General features: G+C 43.2%; 1 protein-coding gene across 4 annotated transcripts in view; it reads right to left on the minus strand.

Moving 5' to 3' along the window:
• Positions 1–20886, minus strand: part of FMN2 (formin 2) — a 394366-nt gene that overhangs the window by 355151 nt on the left and 18329 nt on the right. For all 4 annotated transcript variants that reach the window (XM_055373763.2, XM_055373745.2, XM_031015559.3 and 1 more), the window contains exon 2: positions 29–195. In XM_055373763.2, the coding sequence (XP_055229738.2) occupies positions 29–195 (167 nt within the window). The remainder of the gene's footprint in view (positions 1–28; positions 196–20886) is intronic.

Raw genomic sequence — 20886 nt, forward strand, 5'->3', positions numbered from 1 at the left:
ACGGACAGAAGTGAATTCTCCTACTTACATCAAACGAAGCTGCATTCGTCTGGGCATTCTGATTACACGGTTCCCTGAAGCAATCACTAAAAGGAAGGAGAAGACCCATGGCAATGATCCGGGAGCAAAACTTCTCTGCTTCTTCTGGAGGCCCGTTCTCCTGCTGGCTGAACAGCTTCTCCAACAGCGTTCGCCCTGCAGATGAAACACAGTCATTAAGAGGGAGCACTGCCGATCACCTGGCTCTGAACTCGCCAGGGGACAGCGGCTGGGTACACACTGCCAGGGAACAGCACCGTTTCCAAGGCTACTGACAGCGCAGAAAGGAGCCTCTCAAGCTAGGAGAAAGCTCTGTAGTCTGAGGCCAGAGTTGCCACATAAAAAACTGCAGAACTGGTTTGCTCTCTCATCCCCCTAAATACCTCCTGCCTCAAAAGACAACAGGCGAAGTTATGGGCTATACAGCTTCCATCTAAGAGTTTTAATTCAGATAGGGTCTTGCTATGTTGCCCAGGCTGGCCTTGAACTCTTGGGCTCAAGCAATCCCCCCACCTAAGCCTCCTGAGTGGCTACATTTATAGGTGTGAGCCACCACACCCAGCTCAGATTTTTTTTCTTTAATAGACATGAGGTCTCACTATGTTGCTGAAGCTTACCTCAAACTCCTGGGCTCAAGCCATCCTCCTGCCTCAGCCTCCCAAGCAGCTAGAGCTACTGGCACACACCACCTCACTCAGCTCCCTTTTGGATTTAATTGGTAAATCCAATTTTGGATTTAAATTTGGATCCAAGCCAGACATGGTGGCTCACACCTGTAATCCCAGCACTTTGGGAGGCTGAGGCAGGTGGATCACCTGAGGTCAGGAGTTCAAGACCAGCCTGGCCAACACGGCAAAACCCCGTCTCTATTAAAAATACAAAAAATAGCCAGGCGTGCTGGTGGGCGCCTTAATCCCAGTTACTTGGGAGGCTGAGGCAAGAGAACTGCTTGAACCTGGGTGGCGGAGCTTGAAGCTGGGTGGCGGAGGTTGCAGTGAGCCGAGATCGCACCACTGCACTCTAGCCTGGGAGACAAGAGCGAAACTCCATCTCAAAAAAATAAATAAATAAATAAATAATTAACCAGCTGTGGTGGCGGGTGCCTATAATCCCAGCTACTCAGGAGGCTGAGACAGGAGAATCGCTTGAACCCAGGAGGCAGAAGTTGCAGTGAGCCAAGATCACACCATTGCACTCCGGCCTGGGCAACAAGAGTGAACCTCTGTCTCAAAAAATAATAAATAAATAAATAAATAAATAAATAAATAAATAAATAAATAAATTTTGGATCCAAAAGGCTAAACCCCTTGAATTTAATTGCAGATGGTTCTCGAAGGAAGCAGTTCGTAACGCATCATGCCGCCATTTAGATTCAGAAATATCAGTGACTGACATTCACGGTGTCCATCATGGCGGGGGCAGAGAATGAAGAGACAAAGAGGCAGGCAAAGGTACCAACCCACAAGAAGTGAAGAGAGCTGGCCAGCAAAATAAAAATAAGTCACCCAGAAAAGGGATAAAAATTCACATTTCTCTCAGATGCTCCTCAGAAATATAACTCTAGCATAGGTCTGAACTTAAGGACTTTTTTTTTTTTTTTTTTTTTTTACTATTTCCCTAAAAAAAGGCAAGAGAGGCATAAGAAGAAGACACTGGGCCAGGCGCGGTGGCTCACCCCTGTAATCCCAGCACTTTGGGAGGCCGAGGCTGGCGGATCACGAGGTCAGGAGATCAAGACCATCCTGGTTAACACGGTGAAACCCCGTCTCTACCAAAAATACAAAAAACAAAAAAAATGAGCCAGGCTTGGTGGCCGGCGCCTGTAGTCCCAGCTACTTGGGAGGCTGAGGCAAGAGAATCACTTGAACCCGGGAGACGGAGCTTGCAGTGAGCCAAGATCGCGCCACTGCACTCCAGCCTAGCGACAGGGCAAGACTCCGTCTCAAAAACAAAAATAAAAATAAAAATAAATAAGACACTGGCTGAGGATCCTAGAGGGCCTGGGTCCACCTAGCCCAGGGGTTCTCAATCTTGGCTGAAACTGAGGATCACCTGGGGAGAACAGAATTGCTGGAAGCCGGGCTCAGGCATCAGTTTTCTACTGGTTGTCAGTTGGTTCTAATGTTAGCGAGAGTGCAGGCCTTAATTTTTTCTGACACTTTTTTTTTTTTGAGATAGACTTTCGCTGTCACCCGTGCAGTGGCGCGGTCTCAGCTCACTGCAACCTCCGCCTCCCGGGTTCAAGCGATTCTCCTGCCTCAGCCTCCCAAGTAGCTGGGACTACAGGCATGCACCACCATGTCCAGCTAATTTTTTTTGTAGTTTTAGTAGAAATGGGGTTTCACCATGTTGGTCAGGCTGGTCTTGAACTCCTGACCTCAAATGATCTGCCTACCTCAGCCTCCCACAGTGCTGGGATTACAGGCATAAAACACCGTGCCTGGCCTAGCTCTTTAACTTTCAAACATTTATGTAGCTTGTTTTGCATTCATAAACTTTCATCAGAGGAAATTGAAAATCTCTAGGGTCCCTTCCAGGGCCACAATTGCTCCTCCTTCTAATTAGCAGATTCTTTCTTCAAATTTAGATCAAATTTTCTGGATCTGTTATCCAGAAAAGTCTTCAGTAATCCCCTTCCATGCTCTTTTGGAACCCTTCATAGTTTCTTTGTGTAATTAATTATTTTATTTAATTAGTTATGCAATCATTTGTTTAAAGTTGACCTTCCTCACTGACATATAAACTTGCTGATGGCCAGCATCTATCTTGCAAACTTGGCCACTTGCACATAAAAAGCATCAATAAATATTTTCAGGATTTCTGAATAAATACAATGCTATGATTCTGTGATAGATTCATTCATATCATAGTCAGAACTGGAAATGATTTATCAGTCTATACCATCAAACTTTTTATGTAAAGGGCCAAATAGTAAGTATTTTAGGCTTTATGAGCCACACGTAAGGTCTCTGTCGCATATTTTTCACTGGTTTAATTTTGTTTTGAGCAACTTTGAGCATGTAAAAACCATTCTTAGCTCCAGGCTTTGCAAAACCAGGCCAAGTCTATACTTCAGTTACAATAACTACATTTCAAATGTATAAATGTTCCATTCTACCAGGATACTAGTCATGCAATTGTTATGCCTCTTCCTATTTCTGTCTATAAAACAAAACTAATCTCAAAAGCTGCCTTTGATATTTCGAGTGACAAAGCAGGACACAAGAGGTCTCTCTATTTTCTCCATTTCTTCTGGTCATTAGAGAACATTCTTTGGTCTCCCAGGATTTTTTGGAGGGGAAATAAAAAATTTTTCCCCTACAGAACTTCAGTTTGCCTGCATCTAACTGGAACTAAATATCTAGGAAATGGCATCCCTCAATTCTCAAGTGATTAATTATCATAACAGTATATTGTTGTATTCATGTTACCGAATTACTGAAAATAGGCCTAAGACTAATTCTTTTCTACCACTCAGATAATGTATATGACAAAAAATAAGGTCAGCAGGATCTTGCATGTGTGTGACTGAAGGTAAATGTGTACGTGCATATCAAGCCAAAAATTATCAAAGGAGTTCCAGAACAGCGTGGAGGAGAGAAAATGATGACCTGCTGGAACTCTACTTCCATGAAAGCATATGCCCCGAAATCCTTAATCAAAGGTCTCTGTACCACAACCCTATCATCACCCTGGGTATTTCCGTGTTTAGCGGTAGTGGGGGAAATTACCCTGTGCTTTTAGCAGCATCCTTGGCCATTACTACTGGATGGCGGGAGCACAGCCACCTCGCCCCCAGCTGTAACAGCCCAAAATGTCTCCAGACATTGCCAAATGTCTCCTGGGGCAGGGGGCAAAAATAACCCCAGGCTGAGAACCCCAGGCCTAACCTCTCTCTAAAGAAACTTCACCTCCTTCTTTAGTGATAACTAGGCTTTCCCTTGAGGATATCCTCGCCCTGCAACCGTCTCAGGTGGAGGCACTTTTTTTTTTTTTTTTTTTGAGATGGAGTCTTGCCCTGTCGCCTAGGCTGGAGTGCAATGGCATGATCTTGGCTCACTGCAACCTCCGCCTCCCAGGTTCAAGCAACTCTCCTGCCTCAGCCTCCTGAGTAGCCGAAATTACAGGCATGCGCCACCACACCCGGCTAATTTTTTGTATCTTTAGTACAGAGGAGATTTCACCATGTTGGCCAGGCTGGTCTCGAACTCCTGACCTCGTGATCCGCCCACCTCAGCCTCCCAAAGTGCTGGGACTCCAGGTGTGAGCCACCGCGCCCGGCCAGGTGGAGGCATTTTAAGTCAAATCCTTCACATTTGAGGCAAAAAACATGGGTAACATCCTTGTTCCCCATGAACACTTCCAGATGATTTATTCTCCTTCAAAACCATGAGCTTTTTTGAAAATTCCTGCCACTGGCTAGACCCTACTATCCCTCCTCCTTTCTGCCATCCACTAACCTCTAGTTATTCCCTCCCCTCGTCAATCACTAAATAACTCACCTCCTGCCTCACTGCCCCACGTTCCACCTCTACTCCTATCATTCTTAGTGATTTGGACATCCACATGGAGAGCAAACCATGCTCAGGAGGATACCTCACCCGAGACCTTGATCCCCTTGCCTCCAGCTAACATTTTCTCCACCACAAAACAGCCACCCATTCCCATCTCACAGCCTCATATTGGTCACTATCAGGAACCGTACCACCTCCAGAAGATCAATTCCAAAGTTTACTCCAAACTCTCCAGTGGGTTCCCATCACCCTCAGAGTAAAATCAAATCCCTCACTGTGCAGTCCTGATAGGTAAGTTAGCAACAACGAGGAAGAGGGGTCCCAGGTGGGGGAGAACAATTGTTCTGAGAGACTGCTAACCACAAACAACCCGCTTGCACACTATCCTGTTCCCAAACACCTCACTCTGCATGCAGCCCCAGCAGCATCATTTTATTTGCACGGTAGCCCCACAAGCAGGACCCTATCAAACTTTCCCCCAGCCCCTGTCTCTTGGCAGACAGCCCCTTCTCTGCTGTGCTACCCATTGCCCTTTGCAACGTACTTACTCTCTAATAAACTTGCATTCTTCACCTCACTACTGTTTCAGTAAATTATTTTATAACCCAAGGCAACAGCCCCAATCAGTCACAACCCCCGCAACACTCACCAGATGCAAGAGCCACCTCCCTACCTCCCACCTCTCACCACTCTTGCCTACTGGCCTTCTCCTCCTCAAACACACTGAGCTCACTCTCACCATGAAGACTTTTGCACTAGAACACTCTTCTTCCGGATACATCAATGACTCCCTCACTCCTTCATCTCATTCAGGTCTCTGGTCAGTGGTCACTTTCACTGAGAGAACTTCCTAATACCCTTTCTGAAGGAGCACACCCCATTACTCTTGTTCCCATTATCCACTTTATTCTTCAGAGAGCTTAGCCCTTGAATTTACATAAGTCTGTGATCTGTCTCCTACTCCTGGAGTGTAAACTCCATTTCAGCAATCCCTGCTGTGTGTTTACCACCTTCTACTCAGGACCTCAAGGAGTGGCTGGCAAAGACGGGATAATCAATTAATTTTTTGATCATCAATGAATCTATGTACAAATGCCCGAATGCAGCATCTAACTCCTGAGAACTACCTTCTACTTTTAGGCTCTTACTCTAGAACCCCTTCTACAGCTCCATCCAGCATGCTGACCTTGAATCAGTTGTCCCTACTACTGTTGCACAATCCATCACTCGTGCTGTGTCACTTCCTTCCTCAGCGGCTTAAATTCCATGTTCTATCACTATAATTACATACTTCAAACACTTCAGCTTTCTTATCCCTCTTTTCCTCCACCACGCTTGTCACGTGAAACCACGACCTGTTTCGGCGCAGCCATCCACTTTCTCTTTGCCTGCACCTGAACAACTGAACATTGTAAAAGAAAGCCACACAGGCTACAGCTCCCAGCATGAGTGACGCAGAAGACGGGTGATTTCTGCATTTCCATCTGAGGTACCAGGTTCATCTCACTAGGGAGTGCCAGACAGTGGGCGCAGGCCAGTGGGTGCGCGCACCGTGCGCGAGCCGAAGCAGGGCGAGGCATTGCCTCACCTGGGAAGCGCAAGGGGTCAGGGAGTTCCCTTTCCGAGTCAAAGAAAGGGGTGGCGGACGCACCTGGAAAATCGGGTCACTCCCACCCGAATATTGCGCTTTTCAGACCTGCTTAAAAAACGGCGCACCACAAGACTATATCCCACACCTGGCTCGGAGGGTCCTACGCCCACGGAGTCTCGCTGATTGCTAGCGCAGCAGTCTGAGATCAAACTGCAAGGCGGCAGCGAGGCTGGGGGAGGGGCGCCCGCCATTGCCCAGGCTTGATTAGGTAAACAAAGCAGCCGGGAAGCTCGAACTGGGTGGAGCCCACCACAGCTCCAGGAGGCCTGCCTGCCACTGTAGGCTCCACCTCTGGGGGCAGGGCGCAGACAAACAAAAAGACAGCAGTAACCTCTGCAGACTTAAATGTCCCTGTCTGACAGCTTTGAAGACAGCAGTGGTTCTCCCAGCACGCAGCTGGAGATCTGAGAACTGGCAGACTGCCTCCTCAAGTGGGTCCCTGACCCCTGACCCCCGAGCAGCCTAACTGGGAGGCACCCCCCAGCAGGGGCACACTGACACCTCACGCGGCAGGGTATTCCAACAGACCTGCAGCGGAGGGTCCTATCTGTTAGAAGGAAAACTAACAAACAGAAAGGACATCCACACCGAAAACCCATCTGTACATCACCATCATCAAAGACCAAAAGTAGATAAAACAACAAAGATGGGGAAAAAACAGAACAGAAAAACTGGAAACTCTAAAACGCAGAGCACCTCTCCTCCTCCAAAGGAACGCAGTTCCTCACCAGCAACGGAACAAAGCTGGATGGAGAATGACTTTGACGAGCTGAGAGAAGAAGGCTTCAGACGATCAAATTACTCTGAGCTACGGGAGGACATTCAAACCAAAGGCAAAGAAGTTGAAAACTTTGAAAAAAATTTAGAAGAATGTATAACTAGAATAACCAATACAGAGAAGCACTTAAAGGAGCTGATGGAGCTGAAAACCAAGGCTCGAGAACTACGTGAAGAATGCAGAAGCCTCAGGAGCTGATGCGATCAACTGGAAGAAAGGGTATCAGCAATGGAAGATGAAATGAATGAAATGAAGCAAGAAGGGAAGTTTAGAGAAAAAAGAATAAAAAGAAATGAGCAAAGCCTCCAAGAAATATGGAACTATGTGAAAAGACCAAATCTACGTCTGATTGGTGCACCTGAAAGTGACAGGGAGAATGGAACCAAGTTGGAAAACACTCCGCAGGATATTATCCAGGAGAACTTCCTCAATGTAGCAAGGCAGGCCAATATTCAAATCCAGGAAATACAGAGAATGCCACAAAGATACTCCTCGAGAAGAGCAACTCCAAGACACATAATTGTCAGATTCACCAAAGTTGAAATGAAGGAAAAAATGTTAAGGGCAGCCAGAGAGAAAGGTCGGGTTACCCTCAAAGGGAAGCCCATCAGACTAACAGCGGATTTCTCGGCAGAAACCCTACAAGCCAGAAGAGAGTGGGGGCCAATATTCAACATTCTTAAAGAAAAGAATTTTCAACCCAGAATTTCATATCCAGCCAAACTAAGCTTCATAAGTGAAGGAGAAATAAAATACTTTACAGACAAGCAAATGCTGAGAGATTTTGTCACCACCAGGCCTGCCCTAAAAGAGCTCCTGAAGGAAGCGCTAAACATGGAAAGGAACAACCGGTACCAGCCGCTGCAAAATCATGCCAAAATGTAAAGACCATCAAGACTAGGAAGAAACTGCATCAACTAACGAGCAAAATCACCAGCTAACATCATAATGACAGGATCAAATTCACACATAACAATATTAACTTTAAATGTAAATGGACTAAATTCTCCAATTAAAAGACACAGACTGGCAAATTGGATAAAGAGTCAAGACCCATCAGTGTGCTGTATTCAGGAAACCCATCTCACGTGCAGAGACACACATAGGCTCAAAATAAAAGGATGGAGGAAGATCTACCAAGCAAATGGAAAACAAAAAAAGGCAGGGGTTGCAATCCTAGTCTCTGATAAAACAGACTTTAAACCAACAAAGATCAAAAGAGACAAAGAAGGCCATTACATAATGGTAAAGGGATCAATTCAACAAGAAGAGCTAACTATCCTAAATATATATGCACCCAATACAGGAGCACCCAGATTCATAAAGCAAGTCCTGAGTGACCTACAAAGAGACTTAGACTCCCACACATTAATAATGGGAGACTTTAACACCCCACTGTCAACATTAGACAGATTAATGAGACAGAAAGTCAACAAGGATACTCAGGAATTGAACTCAGCTCTGCACCAAGCGGACCTAATAGACATCTACAGAACTCTCCACCCCAAATCAACAGAATATACATTTTTTTCAGCACCACACCACACCTATTCCAAAATTGACCACATAGTTGGAAGTAAAGCTCTCCTCAGCAAATGTAAAAGAACAGAAGTTATAACAAACTATTTCTCAGACCACAGTGCAATCAAACTAGAACTCAGGATTAAGAATCTCACTCAAAGCCGCTCAACTACATGGAAACTGAACAACCTGCTCCTGAATGACTACTGGGTACATAACGAAATGAAGGCAGAAATAAAGATGTTCTTTGAAACCAACGAGAACAAAGACACAGCATACCAGAATCTCTGGGACGCATTCAAAGCAGTGTGTAGAGGGAAATTTATAGCACTAAATGCCCACAAGAGAAAGCAGGAAAGATCCAAAATTGACACCCTAACATCACAATTAAAAGAACTAGAAAAGCAAGAGCAAACACATTCAAAAGCTAGCAGAAGGCAAGTAATAACTAAAATCAGAGCAGAACTGAAGGAAATAGAGACACAAAAAACCCTTCAAAAAATCAATGAATCCAGGAGCTGGTTTTTTGAAAGGATCAACAAAATTGATAGACCACTAGCAAGACTAATAAAGAAAAAAAGAGAGAAGAATCAAATAGACACAATAAAAAATGATAAAGGGGATATCACCACCGATCCCACAGAAATACAAACTACCATCAGAGAATACTACAAACACCTCTACGCAAATAAACTAGAAAATCTAGAAGAAATGGATACATTCCTCGACACATACACTCTCCCAAGACTAAACCAGGAAGAAATTGAATCTCTCAATAGACCAATAACAGGAGCTGAAATAGTGGCAATAATCAATAGTTTACCAACCAAAAAGAGTCCAGGACCAGATGGATTCACAGCCGAATTCTACCAGAGGTACAAGGAGGAACTGGTACCATTCCTTCTGAAACTATTCCAATCAATAGAAAAAGAGGGAATCCTCCCTAACTCATTTTATGAGGCCAGTATCATTCTGATACCAAAGCCGGGCAGAGACACAACCAAAAAAGAGAATTTTAGACCAATATCCCTGATGAACATTGATGCAAAAATCCTCAATAAAATACTGGCAAACCGAATCCAGCAGCACATCAAAAAGCTTATCCACCATGATCAAGTGGGCTTCATCCCTGGGATGCAAGGCTGGTTCAATATACGCAAATCAATAAATGCAATCCAGCATATAAACAGAGCCAAAGACAAAAACCACATGACTATCTCAATAGATGCAGAAAAAGCCTTTGACAAAATTCAACAACCCTTCATGCTAAAAACTCTCAATAAATTAGGTATTGATGGGATGTATATCAAAATAATAAGAGCTATCTATGACAAACCCACAGCCAATATCATACTGAACGGGCAAAAACTGGAAGCATTCCCTTTGAAAACTGGCACAAGACAGGGATGCCCTCTCTCACCGCTCCTATTCAACATAGTGTTGGAAGTTCTGGCCAGGGCAATTAGGCAGGAGAAGGAAATAAAGGGTATTCAATTAGGAAAAGAGGAAGTCAAATTGTCCCTGTTTGCAGATGACATGATTGTATATCTAGAAAACCCCGTTGTCTCAGCCCAAAATCTCCTTAAGCTCATAAGCAACTTCAGCAAAGTCTCAGGATACAAAATCAATGTACAAAAATCACAAGCATTCTTATACACCAACAACAGACAAACAGAGAGCCAAATCATGAGTGAACTCCCATTCACAATTGCTTCAAAGAGAATAAAATACCTAGGAATCCAACTTACAAGGGATGTGAAGGACCTCTTCAAGGAGAACTACAAACCACTGCTCAAGGAAATAAAAGAGGATACAAACAAATGGAAGAACATTCCATGCTCATGGGTAGGAAGAATCAATATCGTGAAAATGGCCATACTGCCCAAGGTCATTTACAGATTCAATGCCATCCCCATCAAGCTACCAATGACTTTCTTCACAGAATTGGAAAAAACTACTTTAAAGTTCATATGGAACCAAAAAAGAGCCCGCATTGCCAAGTCAATCCTAAGCCAAAAGAACAAAGCTGGAGGCATCACACTACCTGACTTCAAACTATACTACAAGGCTACAGTAACCAAAACAGCATGGTACTGGTACCAAAACAGAGATATAGATCAATGGAACAGAACAGAGCCCTCAGAAATAACGCCGCATACCTACAACTATCTGATCTTTGACAAACCTGAGAAAAACAAGCAATGGGGAAAGGATTCCCTATTTAATAAATGGTGCTGGGAAAACTGGCTAGCCATATGTAGGAAGCTGAAACTGGATCCCCTCCTTACACCTTATACAAAAATCAATTCAAGATGGATTAAAGATTTAAATGTTAGACCTAAAACAATAAAAACCCTAGAAGAAAACCTAGGCTTTACCATTCAGGACATAGGCATGGGCAAGGACTTCATGTCCAAAACACCAAAAGCAATGGCAACAAAAGACAAAATTGACAAATGGGATCTAATTAAACTAAAGAGCTTCTGCACATCAAAAGAAACTACCGTCAGAGTGAACAGGCAACCTACAAAATGGGAGAAAATTTTCGCAACCTACTCATCTGACACAGGGCTAATATCCAGAATCTACAATGAACTCAAACAAATTTACAAGAAAAAAACAAACAACCCCATCAAAAAGTGGGAGAAGGACATGAACAGACACTTCTCAAAAGAAGACATTTATGCAGCCAAAAAACACATGAAAAAATGCTCATCATCACTGGCCATCAGAGAAATGCAAATCAAAACCACTATGAGATACCATCTCACACCAGTTAGAATGGCAATCATTAAAAAGTCAGGAAACAACAGGTGCTGGAGAGGATGTGGAGAAATAGGAACACTTTTACACTGTTGGTGGGACTGTAAACTAGTTCAACCATTGTGGAAGTCAGTGTGGCGATTCCTCAGGGATCTAGAACTAGAAATACCATTTGACCCAGCCATCCCATTACTGGGTATATACCCAAAGGACTATAAATCATGCTGCTATAAAGACACATGCACACGTATGTTTATTGCGGCATTATTCACAATAGCAAAGACTTGGAACCAACCCAAATGTCCAACAATGATAGACTGGATTAAGAAAATGTGGCACATATACACCATGGAATACTATGCAGCCATAAAAAATGATGAGTTCATGTCCTTTGTAGGGACATGGATGAAATTGGAAATCATCATTCTCAGTAAACTATCGCAAGAACAAAAAACCAAACACCGCATATTCTCACTCATAGGTGGGAATTGAACAATGAGATCACATGGACACAGGAAGGGGAATATCACACTCTGGGGACTGTGGTGGGGTGGGGGGAGGGGGGAGGGATAGCATTGGGAGATATACCTAATGCTAGATGACGAGTTAGTGGGTGCAGCGCACCAGCATGGCACATGTGTGCATATGTAACTAACCTGCACAATGTGCACATGTACCCTAAAACTTAAAGTATAATAAAAAAAAGAAAAGAAAGCCACACAGGTGTTGTCTGTCTTGACTTTCAGTGCACAGCTACATACCTCAAGGAGGCCAACACTGCTGTGGGTTCTCATGTAAGCTTCCACTCCAATACAATGTTTAAACAATCTTCTCCCCACCTGACCCATTCTTTCCAATGATGAGATGATATTGTCAAATGATTTACTGAGACAATGGAAGAATCTGAGACAAATTCCAAATATGTAAAAATGCTCACACTTGTCTTCCTCACAATGGAAAGAGGCCCTCTTACAAACAAGAGCAAGTTCTTTCCCTTGTGTTCTGAGCTGAATTCCTTATTGCATGCCAAGATCTCACTTCTTTGGCTATCCCTTCTCTCCTGAAACACAAACACCTCCCTCTTTGCTGGACATTCCCAGTATCACACAAACATGCTTTAAAAAAAAAACCGAAAGAACAAATCCTCCCTTGAGCCACATCACTCTCCGCTCCCAGCTACGATTCCATTTCTTGGCTTCCCTTCACATCAAAACTACTAACCGGAATTAACTACGTTTGCTACCTCTCCCTCCTTGCTCAGTCTGCTCTAATTTGATTTCCATCCCCATGATGTGCCAGAAGCTGCTGGGCAGCATGGTATCAATAACTTTTTTTTTTCCATTTTTTTTTTTTTAAAGATAAGGTCTCCCTCTGTCACCCAGGCCGGAATGCAGTGGCCCTATCATAACTCACTGCAGCCTCAGATTTCTGGACAAAAGCAATCCTCCTGCTTCAACCTCCCAAAGTGCTGGGACTACATGGGTGAGCCGCCACACCCAGCCAACATTTCTGTCTTCATCCTACTTAGTTTATCTTTCAGAAAAACTTCACTGTTGATTTACTCCTACTCCTTAAAGCATTTTACTCTCAGCTCATGATATTCCCTTCCCCTATTTTCTCTAACTCTAGCCATTTTCTCCCAAGTCCCTTTTAATGGCTTCTCTACCCAACACAGCAATGTAGGAGTGCTTCCTGGCTCACCCCACGGCTTATTCTTTCAACTCTTTCTATATTCTCTCCCATAATCTCGCCCAGTCTCTAAATACCCCATTCTTTGAAACCGGGCAGACCTCTGTGAATGCACTAACAGAGTATGGAAGAAGGGGCCCCATACTTGGACAGAATGCATGGGGCAGTTGGGGCAGCTACGTGAAGCCTCCGAAGACAGAAAGGAGCTCCACACGACTGCTTTCCTGAGATACAGGTCACAAAGACCCACTGATAACACAGGATGTGAAAAAGAAGCTAGCCAAAACCCACCAAAACCAAGATGGTGATGAAAGCGACCTCTGGTTGTCCTCACTGCTCATTATATGCCAAAGATAATCATTAGCATACTAAAGGAATCGTTAGCATGGACCCGCCAGGACAGTTTACAAATGCAATGGCAACCTCAGGAAGTTGCCCTGTATGTTCTTTAAGGGGGAGGAGCCCTCAATTCTGGGAATCTCCTGTCATTTTCCAAAAAAACTCATGAGTAATCCACCCCTTGTTTAGCATATGATCAAGAAATAGCCATAAAAATAGCCAGTCAGAAGCTCTCAGGGCTGCTCCGTCTATGGGGTAGCCACCCTTTTATTCTTCTACTTTCTTAATAAACTTGCTTTCCCTTTGCTCTGTGGTTCCCTCTTGAATTGCTTCCTGAGGGAAGCCGAGAACCCATGTTTTCTCCCAGGCAGAACCCCAGTTTTGGGGTTGGTTCTGTGACAAGACTGCATTGTAATAGCAGGAGGACTGGGGAAAAAGATGAGAATTCAAAGAACCACCAAACCAGCAGGTTTACTAGTTTTGTTCCTCCAGTGTCCCTCAACCTGAACTCAAGGTATCCCAAAACCCAGAAGTGGGCATCAGCACTGACAAGTAAAGCTTTAAGGGGCAATTTGGCAATGTGTGTCAGTGATCTTTAAAAATTCACCCCTTTGACCCAGAAATTCAACTTTGTAAAAGCTATTCTAGGTAAATATTCAGAGGTATCCTCAGAGTGATGCATCATGGGAGTATTATGACGACTAAATGAGATAATGCATGTCAAGTATTTATCACAGTTCCTGGTACTATAACAAATAGATTATTAATAGTACCAAAATTCAAAGGAACTAAAATGTCCAACAATACAGACATAAATAAAAAAGGATAGCTTTATACACATGACTGCTAACTATACAGCCATTAAAAGCCATGCTATTACAGAAAGAATAATCACTTAATTGATTTAAACATATTAAATATATTTAAAGAAACCAGAAAAATAAAACATCAGCTATCACTGAAGAATGCTAGGGCACTGATAACAGAATAGGAAATAATGAGGCATTTATGCTGCCTTTCTAGAAAGAACTGTATTTCAGGGTAACAACCATACCTAGTGAATAAAGTCTTCAATACAGAAAAATTCCAGCCAAAATGTGCAAAAGGAATGATAGAATTGGCCGGGCGCGGTGGCTCACGCCTGTAATCCCAGCACTTTGGGAGGCCGAGGTGGGCAGATCACAAGGTCAAAAGATCGAGACCATCCTGGCCAACATGGTGAAACCCCGTCTCTACTAAAAATACAAAAATTAGCTGGGCATGGTGGCGCATGCCTGTAGTTCCAGCTGCTCTGGAAGCTGAGGCAGGAGAATCACCTGAACCTGGGAAGCGGAGGTTGCAGTGAGCTGAGATCTCGCCATTGCACTCCAGTCTGGCGACAGAGTGAGATTCTGTCTCAAAAAAAAAAAAAAAAAAAGAAATGATATAATTAGAAAATCACCATTTTGCAATCCCTAATGAAATAATGGGTTCACTTAAAGAACAGCAAGTGGATGGAAAATCCATTAGAGAAAAGGTCAACTGAAACTCTTGCAAAGAAAGGATCAAGCTGTCAGCCCCAAACCCAGGGATCATTCACAGCTTCAGGACAACTGAGAAAGCCAGACATGGTGGGCCCCTGCTGGGGGTGATCATAAAGTACACAGCATCCCCCATCAAGCTTTCCTGCTGTCCCCCAGCCTCTGGAACAAAAGAAAGGAGAACTCAGCATGAACCAATTCAACTGTCAAATTGCACCTAGCATCCATTCTAGAGTATCAGAGAGTTCTGAGGATGGACTAGTTACCAGGTAATACTGAACAACTTATTCTATTTGCTTTCAATATAAAGAATGGCATTGTAGCATACTTTAAAAGTCCATTTTTGAGATACATATTTGATATTAAAATAACATGATGTCTGGAGCTTGTTTTAAATTATTTCACAAAAAAGTAGGTGGCATGGGGTAGAAGTGGAAAAAAAGGGTTGATAAAACTATTATGGCATTGAAAATATTGATGATTACTGAAGCTGAGTAATGGATTCATGGGAATTCATTGTAATTCTCTGAGTGTGTATATTCCACTTTCACAATAAAATATCTTAAATCACACTATTAAAAACATTTAATTACATAGAAATATGTGACACAAAAATCATGTGAAAATTCAAGATCACAAAACTAAACAAAGCATGTTCCTGATTTTGCAAAACCAAGAGATACGAACACAGTTTATTAAAGAGTCAAAATCGCTGTGGTGGGAAGGCAAACAGTTTTTCTTATTTCCAGGACACACACTCCAGCTGGACTACACTGAACTCCTTTTCTATTCAAGGAATGTAATTTGACCAGGTCAGGGGGAGTGGACAGAGACATGAACTTGTATTTCTCTTCCTGCATTTGATAATTGAGAATTTAATCAGGAGACACTCACCTACTAAATAGGATGCCCTGAATCTAAACTAGGGAGAATGGACTGCCCTGAAGCCTTAAACACAACCTTACTTTTTTTTTTTTTTTTTTTTGAGACGGAGTCTTGCTCCATCCCCCAGGCTGGAGTGCAGTGTCGTGATCTCGGCTCACCGTGACCTCTGCCTCCCCGGTTCAAGTGATTCTCCTGCCTCCCGAGTAGCTGGGACCATAGGCATGTGCCACTATGCCTGGCCAATTTTTGTATTTTCAGTAGAGATGGGGTTTCACCATGTTAGCCAGGATGGTCTCTATCTCCTGACCTCAGGCAATCCGCCCACCTCGGCCTCCCAAAGTGCTGGGATTACAGGTGCGAGCCACCGTGCCCGGCCACAATCTTACTTCTTAACTGTGCAAACTGGCTGGCTGGGGCCAGGAACCAGAGGCTTCCAGGTTCCCTCTGACACGGGCTTTCACACCCCATGACCACAGTATCCCCCAGTCAAGGTATCCCCCAGTCCCCTCACTCTACTCCTTGGTCAAATCCCTGTTCCTAGACAGACATGTCAACCACACCAATAAATGAAAATCATTGGCCCTAGAGTAATTTTAACTTTTTCAAGTGTCCAGCTATTCAAACCTGTATTTTACTTCATATTTGCTTACATTTATTTATTCAACCATATTTCCTGAGCTCTTACTCTTTTCAAAACAGCACTAAGTCAATTTGCCAAAAATCTATCTGCTGAATGAACAGCTCACAAAACACTGCCTGTGGGCAGCAGCCATTTCACAGCAGGAGCTGGTGCCAGCTAGAAGGTCAGTCCCTAGGGCCCGGACCACAGGGTCAGCCAGAGAGGCCTTCAGAAGCACACACTGTCCCAGGGTCACTTATCAGGAAAACGCAAGTGGAATCACCATAAAGGAAGAGTTAGGCTCTGACACTGCCTAGAGAACACACCCCCAGCAGGTGCAGCAACACTGCAACTGGAGAAAATTCTCAAAAGCTGATAAAATCATCTCTACAGCACAGATTGCTATAAACTTTATAAGTATATAAATGCTAGTTTCTGAGAAATGTATAACTCTATAAAGATAAGGGCAGGAGAGGGGCAAAGTTTCTTGTGCTCTTTCTGCTCCCTCTCCTCCCTCCACCCAAATAAAAGACCCAGTGGGAGGGGCCATCTTTCTGTCCTTCAAACCCAGCCTCTAATATCATTTTCTGAACTGGAAAATGCAGGCCTGTCCAGATGCGGTGGCTCACGCCTGTAATCCCAGCACTTTGGGAGGCCGAGGCAGGCAGATCATGAGGTCAAGAGATCGAGACCAACCTGGCCAACAGGGTGAAACACGGTCTCTACTAAAAATACAAAAATTAGCTGGGCGTGGTGGTGCATGCCTGTACTCCCAGCTACTTGGGAGGCTGAGGCAGGAGAATCACTTGAACCTGGGAGGCGGAGGTTGCAGTGAGCCGAGATCACACCACTGCACTCTAGCCTGGTGACAGAGAGAGACTCCGTCTCAAAAAAAAAAAAGAAAATGCAGGCCTAAGAATATTAGGTGTCTTGTCAGAGGTCACGCTATCTTCAGGAAAGGCCCATGTCATTGATCACACATATTACATATTATATACCTAATTATGCAGAACTGAAGAAATCTAGAATAGTATAACCATGAAGAATTCTCTCATTCTTTTATAGGATGGAAAGTGTTCCTTATTTTCTGCCTATTCCTTTCCACTGAAAACACGTGGACTCTGTACCTTGACTTCACGAAGTACACCCATGTGGGGAGGCATGGGATTGCAGCCATAGCTTAAGCAACAGAAGCTACTTCCTGGATCTCAATCCCGATGTCAGAGGCGTTTGAACCAGAGTGACTCCATCTTGAATAGAGGCTGGGTAAAATGAGACTGAGACCTACTGGGATGCATTCCCAGGAGGTTAAGAAATTCTTAGTCACAGGATGAGTAGGAGGTCGGCACAAGACACAGGTCATAAAGACCTTGCTGATAAGGCTGATAAGACAGATTGCAGTAAAGAAGCCGGCTAAAACCCACTAAAACCAAGACGGTGACCAGAGTGACCTCTGGTCATCCTCATGTTACACTCCCACCAGTGCCATGACAGTTTACAGATGCCATGGCAACATCAGGGAGTTCCCCTATATGGTCAAAGAAGGGGAGGCATGGATAATTCACCCCTTGTTTAGCATATCATCAAGAAATAACCATAAAAATGGGCAACCAGCAGCCCTCGGGGCTGCTCTGTCTACCGAGTAGCCTTTCTTTATTCCTTTACTTTCTTAATAAACTTGCTTTCACTTTACTCTAAGGACTTGCCCTGAATTCTTTCTCGTACAAGATCCAAGAACCCTCTCTTAGGGTCTGGATTGGGACCCCTTTCCGGTAACACTGATGCCTCCATTATGCTAGGTACGGCCTTAGACAGGTTACATAACCCCTGGTAATCCTGTTTCCTCATCTAGAAATTGGAAATAATCATCCTCATTACCTCCGAGGATTACTGTGAAAATTAAACGAAACAATTTTTGTAACAGGCTTAACAGTACCCAATAAATGTTACCTGTTATTATGATGATCAAGATATACTTCAAATACCCTCTACTTGTAAATGTGATTAAAAATGTTGGTTCAACTTAAAAGAAGGAAGTCATAAGTTGGATCTAAAAGCATTTGAAATAGTACGGTAATAGGGAAGGTAATCACAGATTCAAATATCTTCATCCACCAAGTTTTGGGGTTTTTTTCTTAAATTTAGTAGATTTTAACAACAAGGTCATATTTAAGACACTGCTTGCTAGAATTCCTAACCTCAATTTTTTTTTTAAAAAAAGGGCTTGCATATTTGTTTTACTATATTTATTAAATTCACATCAAAAATAATATTCATTAAATGAGAGTCAGGGACTTATTAATCATCAATGTTCTCCAATTATTGCTATACTAATCCCCTCACGCTCTTCCCACATATTCTTCCACACTGTAGCTAATCAAAAGTGAAGCTTGTAGAATCAGCTTTGCAGTCATACACTAGCTATAAATACTCCTCTTACCTTGAGAAGCAAAAATCACAAGCCTAGATAAACATGGACACTGCAGTTAGGGGGAAAGTTTTCATTCACCATCAAAACAAATGTTGCAATCCTCTTGCACAATGAAGAAGTAAAATCAACTCTCCTTGCACTAGGGTTTTATTGGGCCTGTGACCATTGACACTATAAAAAGTAAAAAATATTTTATTTGAACGGGGCTATACAACGTAAAAGGCATTTCTGCATCTACTGTCAGCTCTGTGAAGTAGGCAGAGCGGGATTTATCATCACAACTTCAAAGAAACTGAGGAATGAAAAGGTTCTAGAGTCTGCCCGAAGTCATAAGATTAGAAAGTGGCGGTGCCAAAACTGGACGCACACTCTGCTCTCCTCATTTTTATTCCAGGGATCTTCTACTTCTGACTCAGCCAGCAACTCTGGGAAAAGCTTCTGACCAACTTTCTGCATTCGGATATAAAAGAAACAGACCATGCGGTCTGTGCCCTGCAGGGGCTAACAACCTACTTACAACAACCAAAGCCCTAGAAGGAACATTTTAAAAGCAGTCTGTGTAGAACACACTGCCTTAATTAAACATCCTTAGTGGAACTGGGAGGTTGGGGAGGAGCAAAGATAAGATATAACCAAGCACTTAGGAGTCCGTCATATCCCAAAGAATGTCCTAGGCCTACTAGAGGAAGACAAGCTGAAGGAAACATGCTCCCTGCCCTTAACTAATAATAATAATAGTAATAATAATACAATAAGACGATGTAGCTGGCATACTCTTGTAGAAGAGATGCAGAGTACGGGCTGGTTCCTAACTGCTGACAACATACAGCAGGGAGAGTCAGTGTCTCAGGATGATGTATTTGCTATAATTGATGTGGAACACATCTTTTAATACCCTTCTCCATATTTCTAGTGTCAAGTAATATGAATGCATCAAATGTGCGTCTCAGTTCACCACAGACAACAGCCAACTTCTTCAAAACAATATTAAAGACACATTACAGGCACTTTTTCTTGAAGACTGAGAGGATCTTCCTGCAAGAGTATCTAAATGAAGGGTGTACATAGGTTCAGTGAGTTCAACATAGAGCAGGGAGAGTCTCCCATTTTACTGAGACAAGAAAGTGTCCAAACAGGAATAGAAGCTTTGATGACAGACAGTAGGAGATGCTCTTCTCCCAATACCCTTGATGGTGCATGTAACCTTTCTGGTTTTACTCATTCCAAAGACTAATCATTGTCATGAGGAGGATCAAGTGACTCAGTGACAATCCACTTCAGTGTGTTAATCTTCAGTATGTTAGAGCCAGAAGAAATCTTAGAGATCATTTCGTTCAAACCACTAATTCCACTGTAAAGAAATCAAGGCCCAAATACTTGAGTCTTATGTCTGAGGTTATATACATGAGAGGGCTAAGTGTAAGTTTTGTACTGAGTTTTATGTCCTATAATAGCATTCAATTTTAATCATCTGTTTGAAACTTATATTTTAATAGCCTACAAATATGTCACTGATATTTTTTCCTTGTGTGCATGTGGGTTTTTTGGGTTTTTTTTGGTTTTTTTTGAGACAGAGTCTCGCTTTGTTGCCCAGGCTGGAGTGCAATGGCAGGATCTCGGCTCACTGCAACCTCCATCTCCTGGGTTCAAGTGATTCTCCTGCCTCAGCCTCCTGAGTAGCTGGGATTACAGGCTCTCGCCACCACGCCAGGCTAATTTTTGTATTTGTAGTAGAGACAGGGTTTCACCATGTTGGCCAGGCTGATCTTGAACTCCTGACCTCAGATGATCCATCTGCCTTGGCCTCCCAAAGTGCTGGGATTACAGGTGTAAGTCACTGCACCAGGCCCCTTCTGTTCATTTTTTAAGGGTTGAAGGATGAACAAGACAGTTGCTGTATTTTAAAAGGTGTCAACACAGGTTTCTGTTTCTTCCAGGCCACTATATCTTATGCAAAATGAGAATTAAAACAGATGTCTTGTCACGTTAAATTTTCCTCTGACCTTATAGCTCAGACATAACTATCTAATAAACTTCCCTGATATCCCATGTTATCTATCAATTGAAATATTAGGAGGAAATAAGGATGTTAACAAGCAAATCTATTATAAGACATTAATGATAATTGCTTAAGTTT

This window comes from Gorilla gorilla, chromosome 1 (assembly GCF_029281585.2).
Source record: "Gorilla gorilla gorilla isolate KB3781 chromosome 1, NHGRI_mGorGor1-v2.1_pri, whole genome shotgun sequence".
Lineage (NCBI taxonomy): Eukaryota > Metazoa > Chordata > Mammalia > Primates > Hominidae > Gorilla > Gorilla gorilla.